The sequence below is a fragment of the Marmota monax genome, unplaced genomic scaffold, assembly GCF_021218885.2.
Source record: "Marmota monax isolate L192 unplaced genomic scaffold, Marmota_monax_Labrador192_F-V1.1 WCK01_AAM20220418_F8-fsc01212, whole genome shotgun sequence".
Taxonomy (NCBI): domain Eukaryota; kingdom Metazoa; phylum Chordata; class Mammalia; order Rodentia; family Sciuridae; genus Marmota; species Marmota monax.
The window spans coordinates 19,294-40,844 of NW_026693961.1; the positions used below are offsets into that span (position 1 = coordinate 19,294).

General features: G+C 33.3%; 1 protein-coding gene across 1 annotated transcript; it reads right to left on the reverse strand.

Annotated features, from left to right (window-relative positions):
• Window positions 1-6,315: 6,315 nt before the first annotated feature.
• Window positions 6,316-7,272, reverse strand: LOC124106353 (olfactory receptor 10AG1-like). Its single transcript, XM_046463962.1, has one exon. The coding sequence runs from the start codon at window positions 7,270-7,272 to the stop codon at window positions 6,316-6,318; it is 957 nt and encodes a 318-aa protein (XP_046319918.1).
• Window positions 7,273-21,551: the final 14,279 nt, after the last annotated feature.

The window sequence follows — 21,551 nt, forward strand, 5'->3', positions numbered from 1 at the left end:
GGTAGGTCACTGGGGCCATGCCTGTAGGTTATTTTGTTTATTGTCTCTGGTAAGCTTAGATCTCACTCTACTTCCTGACTTTTGTTTTGAAATGTTTTCTTCCACCATGATATTCTGCCTCTTATTAGGCCCAAAGCTATGGAGTCAGCAGATCTTGCTCTTAAACTCTGAAACTATGAGTCAAAATAAACTTTTCTCCCTCTACATTATTCATGTCAGAACTTTTTGTAACTGCAATGAAAAAGCTAAAACATTGTATTTCAAAGCATACTATAGTTATTTTAGTACAATAAATTATCTCTCTTGTTGTTGCTATTTATTGGAATATCTGCTTTTCCTTTCTTTTGTGTTTTCTTTGTTTGTTGTTTGTTTGTTTTGGCTAAGCCTTGGTCAGATAATATTGCCTTTTCCATTTTGAAATGGTTATATCCTAACTAGAAATATAAGTACTTACATAATATTGGGGAAAAAAGGCAAATGTATTCACTACTTGTGTAATTTAAGAAAAGTTTTGTGAACTGTTTGCTGGATGAAGTCTGTGTCAAGTATTTTGGCAATCTAAACAATTTCTTGTCAGTTTGTTGATACTTGTCATCTAAACATTGTTTATCACCAAGGATTATGTGTGTGCATGCAGCATCAGGCATATATGTGAGTATGCATAATTTAGTCCACAGACATTGGTTGGTCTTTGTCCTTGACCACCATAATTCCCCACATAAATTAAGTGCTAATAAGATGCTGAATTAATGCTAATGGAATTAATTTAAGGAAGAAAATATCCTCAAAAATTCAAAGAGAAATGAAACTCTAATTTAAGCAAAATACAACCTAATTTTGTTTTTCAGTGTTGGGAATTGAACTAAAGGCCTCATCTCTGCTGAGCACATGCTCCAGAATTGAACAACATAGTTCCCTGTTTGACAAAAAAAAAATGAGTTCACAGTTAGATATCTAGAAGAAAACTGTCATTGATATACAAATGGCAAGCAGCAATACAAATTTTTCTTTCAGATTTCAAGTTACATTTTTTGTGGAAATGGTGTAGTTGCTCATGACTTTCCTTATCAATATTATTTTGGGACAATAATTTTGAGACAGTCAAAGAGAATGGAAGACAGGTATGTCAAGACTTACTGTGAAGATACATTATCTCAATGGTGTGTGGTATTAGTGATGAGATCCACAGATTCATTGATGGGATAGAATTTAATACCCAGGAATAGAACCACCAAAATATAGTTGAAAATGTAGTGTGATCTTTGAAAAGACAGTAAAATGGAGCAAAGACTATCTTCTCACAGAATCTCACTACAAGAACTGGCCATTCCCAGTTTCAAAACAAAACAAAATGAAAAAGAATGTATACACTTTTCATATCCTTCACAAACATTAGCTCAAATGCATGTTGTAACAAAATCTAAAGCAAAACTATCAAAGCCTTAGAAGCGCATAGAATAAATCAGGATGAAATAGAGTTTTTCAGTTAGTTTTTAGGTACAGAAAAGCTAAATGGAAGATCCATGAAAGAAAAGGGTAAACTGGGAGGAGGCACAGAGGTAGGAAAGACAGTGACATGCAATGGTTTTCATTACCCTAAATACATGTATAAAGACATGAAGGATGTGACTCTACTTTATGTACAACGAGAGATAAGAAAAATGTGCTTTATGTGAGTAATATGAATTGTAATGCATCCTGTTGTCATATATAACAAATTATTTTTTTAAAAAAACCCTGTACTTTATCAATACTAATTTTGGCTCTGAATAAGATATATCAAGAACCTGAGAACCCATGTCACTTATGGAGGATATTTTCAAAGATCCACTTGATAAACTGTTTTTCAAAATGCATAAGGTACCCTTTACACTCAACAATAAGAAATAAAACTGATTAAAAACGGGCAAAAACTATAGCAAGCCCCTTAAAAGAGAAGTCATAAAGATGTTAGGTAAACATTTGAAAGATGCTCCATGTCAAAAGGTCATTAATGAAATCTATGTTAGAACAACAAAGAGATACCATTATATACCTATAATAATGGTCAAAATACAGAACACTGATAGCACCAAGTGCTGACGAGAATGTAAACCAATAGCCTGCTCATGCACTGTCTGTGGGTATGCAAAATATCTTAACATGCACTTACCATAGAGTCCATCAATCATTTTCCTTGTTATTTACCCACAGTAACTGAAAACGTTTGTCCATAAAGAATCCTATGCATGGAGGTTTACAGCATATCTAGCATACTTATTCACAATTTTTAAAATGTGAACTTGAAAAAATAAAAATAAAAAAGAGAGAGAAATGAGTTACAGTAGATGGGGTAGAGAGAGATGATTGGAGGGGAGGGGAGGGGAGGAGGGATAGAAAGGGGATAGGAAGGGCAGCAGAATACAACAGACACTAGTATGGCAGTATGTATAAATGTGACTGTATAACCAATGTGATCCTGCAAGTTTTACACATGGAAAAAATAAGAATTCATACCCCATTTGAATCAAATGTATGATATATGATATGTCAAGATCATTGTAATGTTTTGAGCAATTAATAAAAAATGTGAACTTGATCAAGAGATTCTTTTGCAAACAATGGAATAAATAAATTGTGTTACATACAGAAAGTGTAATATTGTTACAGTAATAAGAAGAAATCAGCGATCAAGTTATAAAAAGACATGGGGGGAAATGTCATCATTGAGTAAAATAAAGCAATGTGGTAAAACTACATGTTGTATGATTCCAAATATATGACATCATATAAAAGAGCAAATGATAGAGACACTAAAATGATTAATGGTTTCCACTGTACAAGGGGAAGAAGGGATGAACAGGCAGAGTACAGAGGATTCTGATGGTGGTGAAAGTACTTCAGATGATGATATAAAGGTGAATACAGGTCACTATACATCTTTTAAACCCTGCCCCTCCCATAAAAATACATAACACCAAGAATGAATGACACTGTGAATGATATACTGTTGGTGTTAATTATATGTCCATTGAAGCTCACAACTGTTAAGAAATATACTGCTCTGGTAATGCTGTTGATACTGGGGCATGCTGTATTGTGTAGAAGGAGGTACTGTATAGGAAATCTCTGCTCCTTTTCCTCAATTTTACCAAATTTACTGTTGGCCTAAACTATTCTACAACATAAAGTCTTTTAAAGAAAATAAATATTTTCATTAATATCACTAGTAAAGAAAATGCATTTGTTGTGTATAAGAATTTATATGCATGTGTTAGTTGCATCACATTTTCTCTGATAAGTAAAATTAGAAACTTATACATGGATATTCAAAAGAGAAAGTGCTTTTTAAACATGTGACCTAGTTTTTATGATTTTTATTATTTTTTAATCTAATAATGCAAACTGCCTCTCTCAAATATCTCTCCAGCTGGGCTCAGTAGCACAGGGTGAGGCAAGAGGATCTTGAATTCAAAGCCAGTCCCATAAAAAATGAGGGACTAAGCAACTTAGTAAGACTCTGTCTCTAAATAAAATACAAAATAGGGCTGGGATGTGGCTCAGTGATCAAGTGTCCCTAAAGTCAGTCCCCAGTACCGCCTCCCCCAAAAAAAATCCCTCCACAAAAAATAGTAGAAAATATATGTCCTATTTAAGATTAAAAGAACATAGTTCTTCTCTCTAGGAATAGATATATACTTTGTTCACTTTTTCTTGTGTTCAATAAGTATCTTTTAGCCTTTACTATATCACAGGCATATTGTAAGTGGGAATGCAGAGTGCTGAAAATATCAGCAAAGGCTCCTTTCCTCATGGTGTTTATTTAAATTCTAGTGAAGACAACTGATAATAAGCAATATAAGAAATATATAACATGCTATATTTAGTGATAACATTTAAGATGTCATGTGAACCACTGGACTTTGGGAAAGATCTCACTGATTAAATGACATTTGAATGAAACATAGAAAGGTGAGTAGTACAATGTTTGACTGTCTGTGGGAAGAAAGGGGAAGGCAGAGGAGGAAGTAGAGGGAGCTTAAGAGGCTCCAGCCTCAGGAGCCAGGATGGCAGCAAAAGATATGACTAAGGATATTTAAGTGAAAAACAATGAAATGTTAGATTATTTTCATTTCTTGAAGGAAAAAAAAATCCCTTCCCCTAAAACATAGTTTATTTTTCAAAACAAATGTTTCAAAATTTAAATACTCATTGTCACAGTCTATTCAAGCTGCTACAATGAAATATCTTAGATCTGGTCACTTATAAATAACAGTAATCTATTTTTTTTTCATAGCTTAGAGATGAGGAAGCCAATTTTTTTTCTCTCTCTCTCTCTTTCTCCCTCCAACTCTTTCTTTCTCTCTTTCTTTAATTCCATTTTCATAAATATATGAAACTGTTCACTTCTGAGGATATTGTGTGTATATATGAATGCACCCACATTAGTTGCTCTGCTTTGTCCCTGGACTTTCATGTGACTGAAATTGATCTCAAAGCAATCACCTCAGAGTTAGGAAGCAGTCTATAGGTTGTTCTGTCATGAACTTTTTTTTCAAAATTGAGGTGCCCTAGTGATTGGTGGACACTATTATGTTCTCTCTTGGGTCTTTAACCTCTGAATACAATGCTGAAAAGGCAATTCAAACAGACAGTAAGAGGGAAAATTCCAGAATTAGAAGTAGGATGTAAAGAAAAAGGCCAACAAACATGTGAGCTGTAGATGACTACCAAAGTAGAGCACCATTAAAGATGGTAGCTACTGAATAAGAATTTAAAAAAAAAATGAATTTAAATGGGGTAAAAAAGGACCTAGCCCCAAATTATCAGAGCTGTGGTTGCATTTTGAATATTAATAAACAAGGATTTGATTTTCCTGGAGGTCTGCCAAAATCGTTTTCTCTATGTTGTTTCACACTGTGTGTGTTGCCCACCTGTAAAGGACTTAGTAAGTCAAGCAGGAATCAAGATGAAGGGACACATTTACATCAGGGGTCTGGTGGAGGAACTGCTGGATCTATTTCAACTAGCCTTCCTGGTATCTTCTAAGGCTTTTGTGTCCCTGACACTTTCCATTGAGAAAACAGATGTGTTCACTTGTTCTGGGACAGTTTTCCATCTTTAGTGAAAGGAGGCAGGGCACTATTAGAAGTAGCCTGACTCCTTCTGTGACTCAAGAGAATGCACTTACATGGTGCAGACTTGGTCTTGACATAATTTAGACAAACTCATACTTTACCACAGAAGCAGCCTTCCCCAAGTCCTGTAATAATTATTGGCTCCTGTGCTTACACAGTGGTGAATCTTTCCTTAATAAATGAGAAGATATTATTCTTCTCCTTCAGACCCTTCCTTCTCATTAGGGCCACCTGTAAAGTTGTTTTTTTTTTTTGTTGTTGTTGTTGTTGTTTGTGTCTTCTATGTGTTTAAGAAGCCTGCTTCTGTGAGGAAAGTTCATAATTGTCCAGAAACCACCACTAGCTGATTGGTAAGTGTTTCTCCTCAGGAGTGAAACACATTAAACCCACCTAGCTACATATTAAACATCATCTTTCCCTATTTTGGCAAATATTCTTCATAAATCACTAAGAAAAGCAGGTCAAATATCAATTTTCTTTAAAATTGAATTGGGTCATTGAAATTCTAGTACACATGGGGTTCATCTACTTGATCTTCTCTTTGCTTTTCTGTGGCCCTAACTAGTTGAATTGCTTTTTCTGTGACATACCTCCAGTGCTTACAATGGCCTGTGGGGACACTTTTATCACTGAGATTTTTATTTTTCTTTACCAATTTTCTTTTACAGACATACTCCCATTGGATCCTGATGGTTCTTTCTTTATATAAACCTCCTTCACTAATTATAAAGCAATATATTGACCATGAGTATATAAAGCATTAATAGTTAAAAACTTTGTTATTATATTAGTAACCTTTCAATCTAACAATTTAATTAAATAATATTATATTCCAGAAAATACACTGGACTCTAGATATAAAAGATGAATAATCTTTTTTGTGAAAAATAAAATGGAGATATTATTCTGGACTCTTACAAATAACAATAGCAGTAATAGGAATAATCTTTGATGAATCCAATATGTTATTACAGATACTTCATTATATTGGATCAAGTTTTATAGGTGGCTGCTTGTTACTCATAAGAAAATATTAGTTTTGGGATTAATTTACTATTTGAAAACAGAAGCAGAGTTGAGTTCACATAGGATAAAAGTACAATAATACTAATTCAAAATAAATCAAAGTTCTAAGCCAAATTAACTTATAGAGACTGTGATGAATAAGAACACATTTTATGGATTTATGTTTTATGAGTCATAACACAATCCATTTAAGATGCAATTTTTTCAGTGCCACCATGAAATCTTTGTTTCTCAAACAATATATCATTGGATTAAACATGGGTGTCACAATAGTATAGAAAAGAGAAAGGAATTTGTCCATTCCTGCTGAATGACTAGACTTTGGTCTCAAATACGTAATGATGCCTGATCCGAAGAATAAAGCCACAACCATGAGGTGGGAGGAACAGGTGGAGAAGGCCTTTCGTCGTCCAGTTGCTGATGGTAGCTTCAGAATGGTGGAGATTATTCTTACATAAGATCCAAGTATCAATATAAAAGGAATAGTGACAACTAGAAGAGCAATCACATAAATCAACATCTCAATCACAAGAGTGTCCCCACAAGCCAGTGTAAGCACAGGAGGTATGTCACAGAAAAAGTGATTCAGCTGGTTAGGGCCACAGAAAGGTAGGGAGAAGATCAAGTAGGTGAACCCCATGTGTACTGGGATCCCACTGACCCAACAGCCTGTGGCCAGTTGGATACACAGCCTATGGTTCATGATGATGGAATAGAGCAGGGGGCTACAAATGGCTACATACCTGTCATAAGCCATTGCAGTCAGGATAAAGCACTCAGTAGCTCCAAAGACCAGAAAGAAGTACATTTGAGTAGCACAGGCTACAAAGGAAATATTTCTGGTTTGTCTACAGAGGTCTGTTAATAATCTTGGGACAGTGACTGACACATAACATATTTCCAAAAAGGAAAAATTCCCAAGAAAAAAATACATGGGGTTATGGAGAGAAGGCTCAACATGGGTTATTATGATAATGAGGCTATTTCCCATCAGAATAATTATATAGATTATCAGAAACAACCAAAAAAGAAACTCTTGTATATTAGGAATATCAGAAAAACCAAGGAAGAGAAATTCCACCAGTGTAGTGTGATTCCTTTGTGGAGGATTTTGTCCTGTAGACTCCATTTATGAACACAATGATTTCAAGATGTAGAAGTCACTTCAATCCACCAGGCTCGGTGGCCATAGTAATAATGGCCAGTCTACTGACATGGAAGAGACATCCAATTGTGTTTAAGTGCCTTGTATATTCAGAGATATATTTCAAACTCAATATCCTAAATTTCCACAAGGTAAAAAGAATAATTTTAAATTCTGTTTCTGCCTGCAATAAAGGTTATGATCATGTGACTAACAAAGTAAGACAAGAGAACAATAAAATAAGAGAAAAAGATATCAGTAGTTTATGTTAGGATCTGAGCTGTTCCCATCAGTATTTAACATTATCTAATGAGAAAAGTTTTTCCTTCCCAATCAATGTAGTCTCTATTTGCCTTTCTTTTGTATTTTTTTCTTCCCAACAACTTCTAATTTACATTTTATTTATATGCTTCTTTCACATTTGATTTGATGGTTCACCCAGATTGTCAAATGGCAAGGCAGTCAGCCCCTAAGATTCCACTGCCCTGCTCAGTTCAATCAGTCCTGAATCTGAATGTCCACACCACTGAGTAGCTTGGAAAATGACTTAGACATTGATCTGAAAAAAATTAGAAATGTCACTTTGTCTCTATCACACACCAAAAAATTCTATTTAATTAATCATGCAAATATATATTAGAAATAATGCACTGTAGTAAATCATATGTGCACTGGAAGTTCAAAATGTGAAATGAACTAAATAAACTTTTGGTGTCATATGCTTTAAACCCCTGATAATCTTAATAATTTCATTTATATTGTAAATTATAGGCCACAAAGAGGCATCGTTGGGGAAGTTTAGGACTTTAAACAGCTAATTATATGCCCAAAGGGAATATTAAATGTGCAAAAGAATTTGAAATATGGATCACATCTTTCACCAGTCAATACGTAACACCTTCTACTTCATACTTCTAACATTAAATATGAGTTTCTGATTTGTGATGTACATGGCACAGTGCTAAATGCAGTGCAGACTGAGCCTCATCATCTCCTTCAAGAATTAAGCATTTTTGACCAGAGATGTTCAAGCTCTCCTCTCCTCCACTGGATCCTATAACATTTGTTTTTGTTTTTTCAGTTTCCATCCAGCCTGTGACCTCCAATTATGCTAAACTCTGACCTTTTCTACAGAAGGTCACATTCTCCACACTTTATGGTGTTATGAGTTTTGCACTCCCATTTCCTAGGTCCCAAACTGTTTTCACTTCCTACAAAATACAGCATCCCTTTCTTCTACTAAAACCCAAAATTCCTCTCTGTTTCATAAATGCTAAACAACCAAAGAACTGACAATTTCTACTTTCACTTATTTTTACTTCTCTTCTCAATGAATGTTCTCTTCTCTTTCTTTCCCACAACATATTTAAAGTACCCTCCCACCTCTACTTCCAATTTAGAATCATCAAGAAGAACAATCAGCAAATTGGGAAATTTTGGATTAAAATAATATGTTCTATAAACTGAGACTGTGTAAGCTCTAAAATACTTTTTTTTTACCATTTCTATTTTTTCCCGATTCTTTTTCTTTTCATAGTTTAGTAATTAGTTTTCCATTTCAGCTCTTTCCTAAATTTTCAAAAATTTGCATCATCTTCCAGGTATGTAAGTCATACCTTGAGGGAAAAAAAAAACTAAAACTAAAAGAATATTGAAACTTCAGTGTTCTAGATATGTTTCACGTAATATATAAATCATTAAATGTATACATATCTTCTTTTTATTCTTGTTTAATTTTTTTAGTTGTAAATGAACACACAGCATCTTTATTTATTTTTATGTGGTGCTAGGGAGCGAATCTAGTGCCTCACACTTTCGAGGCAAGTGCATTACCACTGAGCTATATAGCCCCAACCCAAATCTATATGTACCTTGTAGTTTATTATGAATCGTTTAATGTGTTAAGTAATAAAGATAATAATCATGAAATAATATGCATTTGCTGTTTTCACAGAGCTTGTGGACTAGTAGAGAAGTCAGACAGGTTTTGCATCTTACCTTAGATATGCCAAAGTTTATAGAGAGAAATTAAAAGTTGTTATTGGAGTTTCAGACAATTGCTTAGGGAAAGGGCAGCTAATGTAAGACTTTTATAGATTTTGGTACATAGCAAAATAACCTTTGTTAATTTTTTTTTAAAAAGAGATTAAAATATTTTCTGGGAGAAAAATACTTCATATCCTCTTTCAATACTATATTTCAGCAAACTGTTTAGATGCCAACACAGATGAGTGATTTATAAATTCTTCCTGATTAATATATAGGAATGAAAATTTCCCACCAATCTCAGCAGTTATGCTCAATTTCACTAGATATGAGTGTTCAGGAACCAATGGACTAGATATTAAGTAAGTTAAAAGTGGAAAATAGATACATTAAGGTAATATGCCCTTATTGAGATTATGGGAGGCTAATTTCTCTTGTTTTAAAACATTTGTAGTAATAAAAATAGGTTACTAAGGAAGATGTTTTGAGCAATGAGTGGCATAAGCTATGAGAGTGGATAGATTTAAATTAGGCAATTGTACGCTGTGTAAGTGTTGCTGTTATAATAATTATTATCCTCATTGTATTTATAATTTTCATTTTAGAATATGCTATTTTTCTATCCTCTTAAAGTCTGCTCACCATTTGTTCTGCCCTGTAACGGAGTTTGCTCAATCTAGGACAAGAGAGGATGTAAAGGGCAGTGTTTTATCAAGAATGCTGAGCTGAAATTAATAGAATAATTCTGTGCTGATGGAGGAAAACAGCAACAGTACCTGGAAAAAAACTTACTGGTCTCTTTTTAAAAATTATAAATTTTAAAGACATTTACAACTATATAGTTGTATTTTGAAGTCAAGAGAACTCACAAGAAGTGTACTATTGGCAAAGTGAAATTTAAAAATCTAAATCAAAGTCTATTTAATACATAAGAAACATTCTCAGAAATAACCTTCTTTGATCGTGTATCTTTTCTCAACTGGGTTTATATTCTCCATTGGCAATTAGTAATATTTTGGAAATTCTAATGTGGAAACTTTAGTAGCTGCACCACATTTATTGAAAACATTTCTTCTTTATTATCCTTTACTAATCTTATTTTCTATTTTATTAGGAAACTAGCATAGCTAAAGGAGGGATATAGAGAGCCCTCATTAGTTGCCCTATTTTTTTGTTGATGCTGACAATATTTAACATTCATTATGTGTTAAACACCATTTTCATGAGTTTACTTGCATTATCTAATTTATCATACTGAGTGAAGTAGGTGTTGTTATTATATTTGTGTTATTGCAAGAAAATCCAGAGGCACAGAGAGGTTAAGTAGCTTGCCCAGTGTGATAAAGTTAGCATACATCCTAACTGAATTCAAACTGTGTTTTATATATATATATATATATATATATATATATATATATATATAAAATGTGTGTGTGTGTGTATATATACACATATATATAAAACCAAAGGGATCTATATATATGTATGTGTGTATATAAAATAATTATAAATACTTATATATTTAAATATATATATAAATCAAAGAGATTCACAGAAAATTCTGGTAGTCTCAATAATATTAATAAAGCTTAGAGAAATAGTAACCCATTCAGAACTGCAGAGTAATTTTGTAGATCTCAATTGCTATTACAAAATGAGAGACTAATTTACTTCATTGATAGTTTATATAGTTTCATAGGATGACACACAGAGTAAATCCAAAAGATGAGAAGGAGTTTGGTGACCAGTTGTCATAACCAGTATATACTACTACAAACAATTTGCCTCATTGAATACTATAGCCTAACACCTTATATAGTTGGATATTTATTGAATGTTCATAGATGCATGAAATGCATGAATACTTTTCAAATCAGCTGACAAAAGATTCACAGTAACCATAAAAATTCGCTCTACTTTCTCTTTTCAAAAAGTACTCATACGTCACAATGTCATTTTCCCATACTCACCTGTACAAAATTGAGACTCAAGGCATTTTCATCTGTCTTCTAAAATATTTTTTCCTCTTTCGTAAGTACCTGTAAATAAAGATAAATTCCTTCCATCTCATGATCAGAGAATGTTTCAACACATAAACAACCCAGATTGTATATGAACTCATAACTTCCAAGTTGCATTCTTTGAGGTAGAAAAATGACCAAATGGATGCAAAAGTTAGAGAGATGTTTAAAAAGCGATGCAGAACTTCAGATCAAGAGATCCATTGTATGGCATGGCAACTAAAGTTAAAAACAAGGAACTGTATTCTTGGTAATTGCTTACAGAGTGGATCCTATGTGTTCTGATCATGATTGATGATAAGCCTATGACATTCATAAAGCAATCTGGTTGAAAGTATTTTCTTTGATGAGTTTTGATCCATAAGATTAAAAATAATACTCTAAAATAAAATCAATAATGCTTACCCATTACCTATATAGTGAAGAAATTATTATATGGTGCCTCTCTTAATAAGAATATAATTTTATGTAAGGTAAGTTTTTTTTCATTGACATTATTAGAGTAACAAATCAAACTTTTTATTTCCTCCTGAAATGGTATTCCTTAATTTTAAGTAAGCTATAGTACATTTTAGATGGGAAATAGTTCCTTATTCATTGTGAGGTCATTTTGTCTCTAAGACAGGATGCATTTTTAAACCTCAGTAATTTATCAAGTGAGAAGCAGTAAATAATCCACAAACTGCTTTTGATTGGATTAGTCCTTCATCATCATCTCTGTCTCTCTGGAATATGGTCTGAGGGGACTAGCCTCCTGACCATTCCTCTTGCCTTTCTCCCCATACCCTCTGCCTTTGGAGACTACAGCCATTCCCTTATTGGCCAAGATTTTATAAGACATTCACAGTTTTCACATAGGCCTACATCTACACATAAAATATGAAAATATTAAATTAAAAGTAAACAAATTTTAAAAATATTTTTAACAAAATTCATACATATGTCCTGTGCATAATAATTGAAATGTGTGCACATTGTGAAACAGTTAAAATGATCTAATTAACATATGCATACCTTCACATACTTCTCAATATTTGTGATGAGAATACTTAAAATATGCTCTATTATCCATTAAAATAATAAAATTCCGTGCTGTCAACTATGGTCACCATGTTGTATGATAGATTTATTACTCTAATCTGTCTAAAATTTTGTATCATTTGTCATATGTCTCCCTAACTTACACCTCTCTCAGTCCCTGTAATTATCATTCTAGAACATCATTTCTCAACTTCAAATAATGCAACTTGGAAATCATGAGTTTATCATAACCTAGTCTGTTTATTTATTTTTTTAATATTTATTTCTTAGGTTTAGGTGGACACAATATCTTTATTTTATTTTTATGTGGGTGCTGAGGATCAAACCCAGTGCCTTACGCATGCCAGGCGAGCTCGCTGCCACTTGAGCCATATCCCCAGCCCAACCTATCCTGTTTATAAGCTAAAGACCCCTTCCTTCATGCTATGGAGAGAATTCATCTTTATTTACCTGTATCTACATAAGAGGAAGAAATACTTTTAAAAAGAGGACATAGTACATTGAGTCTGAATTTTCTATGGATGAGTGCAGAGAAATGACATGATATATTAAAACTAATGTAAGAGAGAAAGTGGAATGAGTTTTTCTTGTTATGAATATTTGGTCAATTTATATAAAAAGGAATTATGCAATCAGTGAGTCTAGTATTCTCCATTTATTTATTTGAACAGCCAATACATGTCTAACTATATAAGGTATTATGCTATAGAATTCAGAAGAGACAGAATACCTGTGTGGGTAGTTGGTTATAACACTTGCCTACTAAGCTTTTTCTCATTTTGATTTACTTGATGTGTCATCTTATGACAATAAGTATTCATAAGGAATTAGTCTTTCATTTTCATAATAGTTTTTAAGATCTACAGTGTCATAAAATTACCTTGCAATTGTGAGTGGTTTGTTATCTAAAAGTTTCATTGATAATAGTGAGAATATCAAATCTTTTATTAGACTCACTTTCTATTTCAACTTATGAAAAGTGACATTACTCCTGAAGACAACTTTAAATATTCTGATACAAGCTCACATCTCCCTTCAATATAACTTCTATTTGACTTTAAGTATACTATTTTAATTTTTATTTCATACTTTAACTTCTTTCTTTATTTCATGAGCTCCTGGAGTCCTACTCATTTGTCTTCCTTTCTGATGCACATCTTGCTCCAAGCACCAAGCCACGTCAACAAAACACTCTGCTTTCCTTGCAAACATAAAAGATCCTATTTGTCGCAGATAATTCTCTTCTCTCTCTCTCTCTCTCTCTCTCTCTCTCTCTCTCTCTAGTAAGCAGCTTTCAAGAGTGAGAGTTCAATGTATATTACAACTCAGGCAATGACATAATGAGGTCTTGTGTTTTATTCTCAGCAATTGTAACACTCTTTTACTCTTTTGTCATCACTTTGTCCAGTGACATTACATTCCTTAGCTTCATATTCCTTAATTTTCCAAAAATGTTCAAAAGTATATGTAGGGTCATCAAGTCCTTTGCTGCCTATAAGTGACTATCCAATGCAGATATGTTGTGTAACTCAAAACCAGTTCATGCCATACACTCTCCGTATGTAGCAGTTCTTAGCAGTTTTATGTCTAATCAGATGATAGAGATAATTCCAGGAACTTAAAAATCAATTAAGAAAAATTATCATTTAAATTTGTTTCCTCTAGAGCCACTATTGGTACCCAAATCAACATTAGTCGGGGTATTCCAGAGTGACAGAACCAATAGGATATACAGCTAGAGAGAGTGATGAGAGGAGATTTATTAAAGTGAGTGTATCACATGATTATGGAGCCTGAAAAATCCCATGCTGGTGCTCTGAAAACTTCAAAACCAGGGAAGCTGACAGTGTGGCTCAGTCCAAGTCTGAAGTTCACAGAACCAGAGATACCAATGGGTTAGTTTTCAGCAGAAGGTCAAAGGTGTGAGGAACAGGAGCAGGAGAAGAAGGGTAGGAAGGAAACAGCATTAGAGAAGAGCCAGTGTCCAAAGGCCAGAGAACCCAGAGTGCTGACATCCAAGGGCAAAATAAGGGGAGAGGAAGGATTGGCTTCTCTGTGCCTTTTTGTTTTATCTTAGTCTCCAGTGGATTAAATGATGGCCACGTTGAAGTTAAATATTTCTCATCAGTCCATTGACTCATTTCCAATTAATTCCAGATATATCCTCACAGAAACACTCAGAAATTATGCTTCAGCAGTCAGATTGGCATGGACAATTAACCTTCACAGCCACATAGTGTGAGTTCATGTTAGTTGGTTCCATTAGTATAAGGAGATAAAACCATGCCATTGAAATTAGCCATAGATCTATCCTTATTATTTCTTCTTTAAATGTGTTGTTTGTTCCTTTTTACTAGTACTCTTCATATCTAAAATTTTAGATGATTTTGACACAGTCCTCTTCTGAAATATATGAGTTAGCCATAGTGGTTTGTGAAATGAAATACAAATCCTTATTTCATATTTTTATGTTGCTTATACCTTTTTACTTCACAACTAAATAAATATATTCCCATGCCCTCTTTGAGTCTACATCTATTTTTTATCATTTTATCTTCTCTTAGCAGTATATTAATAAATTTGATATACATTAAACACAATTTAACTAGTAAATTGCGTTTTTAAAATTTGTAAGTGAAATTTTTCATAATGACTTTTTGGTTAATATGGACATCATGTATATGATGATAGAACTGTAAGACTAAAATGGAAGTAAAAAATTACTGTGTCTTAGTGAGTACACAGCTGAAGAAGAGGCAAGAGAAAAGGAAACTGCAGAAAAAAAAATTACAGAGAAGCCCACAGTGAAAGGTTGAGAAGTTTTTCTGACCTCCAGAAGCTCCTTAAAAAGTTGGAAGGCATGTGCCCCAACACCAAGTGATTTTTATTGACAGGAATTTTTGTATGCATTATTTGCTTATAAGTAAATGATGCAAAAAATGAGTGAACTTGAGAAAAACCACATGGACATATTTATGAAGAATGGTACCTCCTCAAGAAGAGGGTCAGATAGATCCTCAGGAAGGATTCATAAGAGGGCATTATTATCATGAGTGGTGATCTTCCCATGTGTGCTCACCCCTGAAGATCTTCCACTGAGGTGGGAATTGGAGGTAGAAGACAGTGTAGGTCTGTGTGTATATGTGTTTGTGACTTCATTTTTAACAAAAAATATAAAATAAAATATTTTAAATATAAAAATGATTATAGAATAAAAATGAAAAAATATTTTGTTCATTCTGCAATGTATTGGTGTTTTAAGTTGTGTTATTACAGAATCAAAAATCTTTAAAAATACAGTAACAAAGTTACATAAATGTAAGGTTAGTTTAATATTAAATTAAAAACTTCTATGCATTGAGAAGCCAAAGGTACAGTGTTTATTTATAAAGCATACAATATTAGATGATGGCACCCATGTCGTTCACATTTATTCAACAATCACTGACTTGCCCAGAAAAACATTGTGCTGAAAATTGAATTTTTGGAAAGAGCATTATTCATATAGGCAATAGTTTACTGTATTTGTATACTGTATTTATATATACATCTTTCGTACTGTATGTTTACTATACCTTGTGTATACTTTGGTATTTTTACATGCACACAATTCATTGTGTAACAATCAATGATGTCAGTACAGGAGCACAACACTGCACAGGGTCAATAGGCTATATGGTGTAGCATAAGTGTACAGTAGGCTACACCATCTAGGTTTGTGTAAATGCACACTGTGATGTTTGCACAATCACAAAATAATGCATTTCTTAAAATGTGTCTTGGTCATTAAGTGAGCTACGACTGTTTTATCAAGTACAGTTAAAATGATTTTACAGTTTCCAGGGGTTTATAGTTTGGAACCCGATCCAGAAACTCATATTTTAAAATTTTTTATTAGAGAATTATAATTATACATAGTATTTGGGTTCATTTTGACAGAATTGTACAAGGTATGTGATTCAATCCCTATCTTCCCCCTTTTCCTTACTTTCTCCTCACCCTCTTTTGTGTGTGTTATGTGTGTGTACAGTGTGTCTTATTTGTTTATTTTTATGTGGTTCTATGGATTGAACCCAATGCCTCACACATGCTAGGCAAGTGATCTACCACTGAGGTACAGTCCCAGTCCCCTCTCTCCACTCCTGTACTCTGCTGATCTCTCTTTCACTCCTTTATGTATTTATTTTTGATTGGTACTATATATATATATATATATATATATATATATATATATATATATATATATATATATATAAAGGAGAAATTATTCACATGGTACTTTTACATGATTTTATGAAATCATGCTATACTATAGATTATCAGATTGACTTTCTTTTGAAAAGTCTTGGAATTCCTTAATTAATACTCATCTCCCCATACTTTAGTAACAAATATGGATGTAATCATTTTGTTAAGTAGTTGAAATAGCCCAAGGACACTTATGAAGTTTGGAGATGGTGCATGGATTTGAACAGTGTATTCTAAACATCATTTAAAAAAATAACAAGAATCTTAATAATAGCACATGCCAATTTTCCAGCCAAAGAAGTAAATTTTTCTCTGTTTTAAAACTGTATTGCTGTTTTCTGACTTCACACATTAGCTTTCAAAAAGCAATTATGTTTATTTTGTCTTACCCTTTGACAGATTATATACTTTTGCATAAACTCAATTACCTTTTACCTGTTGTTTTTCCTCCCATACATTTGACCATTTGTGAATTATCTTCTTGATATAATATGTTTTAATCCTATGTCAATCATGTTGACAATGAATTAACATGCTATGTTCAATTTTATTTGTCCATTGTGAAGTTAAATGGGATGATTGCTTTACCTAATCTGGACCCTAGCATTTATTACTGCTAAAAAAAAATGTTTGATTTCATTTGTTTTATATACCAATGAATATGATGTATATGTTACCATATATTTAACATACTAAATTCAAAATCATTTATATATTGTTATCACATATTTTCTATGCATTTTCTGTTTATTGTAGAAATCTAGATACTAATATTATCTTTTTGTCTTTTCAAAATTTATTTTGACTAATATGATTCTAACATTTTAATTCTTCCATTATTTCCAAATTCTTTGCTTTCTTTTCCAATTTTCATGGACATTTACATGTTTGGTAAATAAGTTTCTGCTTGGCTTTACCTAATGATCGCTGGTGAAGATATAGGCCAAAATATTGTCTCATAATCATATAAATTTCAAATCCTCTCATTCATTTTAATAAATAAGTTACTCAAAAACCATTAAGTGAACATGGATTGAAACTTTGAAAGTTTATAGTATATAACTATAATATAGTATAGAAAAAAGAGAAAATTATAGATCCATAATAAGGGATTCAGTGAATATTACCAACTTCTAAGACAAATTCAAGAAATTTTTAGTTAAATTTTAAATTAAAGAAAATAAAAATACTTAGAATATTTTTCACATAAATGTTCTGAATAACAAACAAGACAAAAGGAAGCAGAATGACCTCTTTGTGACAGTATGTAGTGGATCTTCTATCCATATGACAGAAAACACAAACATCACTGATTTTATATGCTGTAACTTCAGCAGGAAGGGCAGGGGTTATGGGAAATTTCTCTTCAAAAACTGGAACTGTGGCTGTTTCTGCTGCACCTCACTTTCCTTCAGAGTTCTACTAAAATAATTCCTACCTACCTGAATACTAGTAATGCTTAGCTTTCATATTAAACTTGATCATAATTGATATTTATTGCTAATCAAAACAGCACTTCTGTGAAATACACTAACCTACTTTTAAAAATGTCAGATGTGTTCATGGAACATTTTCTTACCTCCATTGAAAATAAAAACTGAACTACTTATATCAACTGAATGTGTGTGCATATGACTGTATATATGTCAATTTGGAAAAGAGGGTGTGAATCAATCCCTTCAGCCCTCTATAACATAATAAGTTTGACTGATTAACTTATACATAATTGAAATTTTCATGATTACAGTTTTGGAGCTTTGAAAATCCAAAATGAAGACACCAGCAGATTCATTTTGTGTGAGGTCTTGTTCTCTGTTTCAAAGATGGTGGCTTCTTTCTGTGTGCCCACATGGTGGCTCCCCCATATCTCTTTAATAAGGTCACTCATTCTGTCTCCACATGAGTTAACCACCTGCTAAATGTCTCAACTCTTAATAGTATCACATTGGCTACTAAATTTAGCATATAAATTTTAGAGAAAGGTTCTGATTGTTTTAGTTGAATTTTTTCACTGCTATGAACAAAAGAAATGGTGAACAATTTCAGAACAAAAGTTTATTTAGGGGCACATCATTTCATTTCAGAGGTCTCAGTCCAGAGACAGCCAGCTCCATTCCTTTGTGCTTGAGGTAAGGCAGAACATCATGGTGAAAGGTTTGGACAAAAGCAGCTGGGGACATGGCATCAGAAATTTGAGAAAGAGACTCCCCTTGCCAGATAGAAAACATGTGCAGCATGGGTACACCCCTAGGGACCCACCTCCTCCAGCCACACTGTAGTTGCCTATAGTCACCACCCAGTTAATCCCTATCAGAGAATTATTTCATTGGTTCAGTTAAAGCTCTCATAATCCAATCATTTCACATCTAAACCTTCTTGTATTGCCTCACACATGAGCTTTGGGGGACATATCATATATAACCCATAACACACACAATAGCAAGGAGGCTGGAAATTTTTGAGGAGAGTGAAAAGAAATGGCAAATTGTAATTGATGCACTTTAATTGTATGGTAATTTGCTTTTGAACAAAGTCATACCATTTCTTTGATGAATATATGTGTGTTTACAGGGAAAGATGCATTAAAAGGTAGACAATTCAGTATTTATTTAACTACAGAAATTTGATGTAAGTATCCTTCCAAGTTTTGTAAATTAAATTATAGTATGGTACAGGGTTTAGCAACATTTATTGATTCCAACTGTTGTGCCTGCTGCATACCTGCTTGTTTTTAAAACATAAAATATTCTTCTAATTCTCCTTGTCCAGGACAGAGGGGTCTTCTAGGTAGCATGCTTGCAAAACAAGAAACTATTACAATGCCACCAGTGATGGTGTGTCATCTAGAGAAAAATATCAAGGCACCTGGGGACCCCAGATTCCCTGGCATCTTGACACATTTTGTATTTCATAAGTTTGTATCCCATGATGATCAGGAGATGATGGTCAGACACCATAAAAGTCTTTCCCATGATGGTATCAGGGGATCATGCACTAGTCACCCATTAAATATACCCCAGATTTGGACTGTGGTTGTTTCATCATTGGCAGTCTCATTCCATACTGAAATAATGTCTTCCCCAAAGTGGACAGAGGTCACAACCCACAGATCACCTCCCCAAGCTGAACAGTTCCCCTTGCTTGAACAGGGTGAGTCCTTCAGCAAAAGGTCAAGCACTTCTTCAGGAGACTTGTGCAGTTGCCATTCTTTTAGTTTGGATCTTCTCCCCAAGTGGTTTTAATTCCTTTGAAAAGATGGAAGTCACTGTGGCATATCAGGAGCCTAGAACTTATCTTGTGCCTGTAACATCTCCAGAATTGTTCCACAGAAGCAAAGGTAGCCTTGTAGTTGATATTTTGATCATATCTCTAGGAACTCTAGGACATGCCAGTGTCCTCCATTCCACTTTTACCTTCTCACCACCTTTCCATGTGTCAATTCTTCGTTCTGATCATGGTACTCACTGTTGTCATTATTTAGGTGATGACATTTTTTTTTTCTTTTTTCTCTTATGGCCACTGCCTCACCTAGTGACCTCCATTTGTTGGGTGAGGATATATAATTTAAGATAATTTAAGTTTAATGCATGTTCTGTTATATGAAGTATTTAAGAGTCTCCTACAAATAATAAATGGTGAAAATGAAACCTGGGAAAAAATAAATAGATAGAACATTATATGTGGCTAATTTAATGTGACATTATGCCTTTGGTTTATAGACTCTTAAAATACTTTTTTGTTCCCTAGCCAAGATTTATTATAAATAATCTCTATTTGTGAAGGTCCAATGTAGATAGAAAATTATTATAAAGATTCCATAGTCTTTTAATAAGTTGGTAACTTATTTCTAGTTAAGACATGGATACTAAAATAATTAAAAAGTGTGTTTACTTAGAAAATATTCCAATAAAAATCCTTAGGCTTTGGAATGGAACCACCATTTGACCCAGTTATCTCACTCTTTGGTATATATCAAAAGATTTAAAATCAGTATTCTACAGTGACACAGTCACATAAATGATTATAGAAACTTTATTCACAATAGCTAAGCTAGTTGCGGCCAAACTAGGTGCCATTCAATGGGTGAATGGATAAAGAAAATATGGCATATATAAATTGTGTAATATTACTCAGCCATTAAGAAGAATGACATTATGGCATTTGCTGGTAATTGATGGAATTAGAGACTATCATGCTAGGGGAAATAAGCCACTCCCAAAACAACAAAAGGTAAATACTCTCTTTGACATGTAGAAGATAACCCAAAATAAACAGGAATAAGGGGTGTGGGATAAAATAAAAAAAAAAGAGAAAGAGAGAGAAAGGGAGAGGGAATTTCATCAAAATAGAGGAAATATCAGTGGAGCAGATGAAGGGTATTGAAGAGGAAGAAGAAGGGACAGGAAAAGAGAAGAGCAGGGGAATGAATAGAACTGAAATTTTGTATGTGCATGAATGAATGTGACATGGCAGGTCCCTGCATCAGGTGTGTCTAACAGGACATTAATTGTAAAAAAAATGTGAATTGTAAATGGATTGAAGAGGGATTAGTGGAGTGGGGGAGGGAGTAGGGGGAATGCTGGGATTGAATTGGTGTAGATTGTGTTCTATATTTTTGTGATTAAGTCAAGGTGTATCCTGATGTCATCTATAACTAAAAAAATAGATAAATAAATAAAAATCCTTAGGCTTCACATAAACTTTGAGATTAAATTGAATAATTGATTCAATTCAGATTTTTAGAAAATAATCACAAAAATGAAGACATTTTTGCTGTTAATTATTTTCCATAATCCTTATATACTTCATTTTTCCTGAGGCTCTATATAAGAAAATTTAACATTAGTGTCATAACTATGAGAAAAGTTAAGCCATTTTATTCTTATCCAGGAAGTAGCTGGAATTAAGTTGCAGATAAGGTAGATTAAACTGGCCAATAATAATAATAATAATAATAATAATAATTTT

What these genes read in the sequence shown, in the direction of transcription:
- LOC124106353 (XM_046463962.1), bottom strand. Translation starts at nt 7,272, where the DNA reads ATGGAGTCTACAGGACAAAATCCTCCACAAAGGAATCACACTACACTG.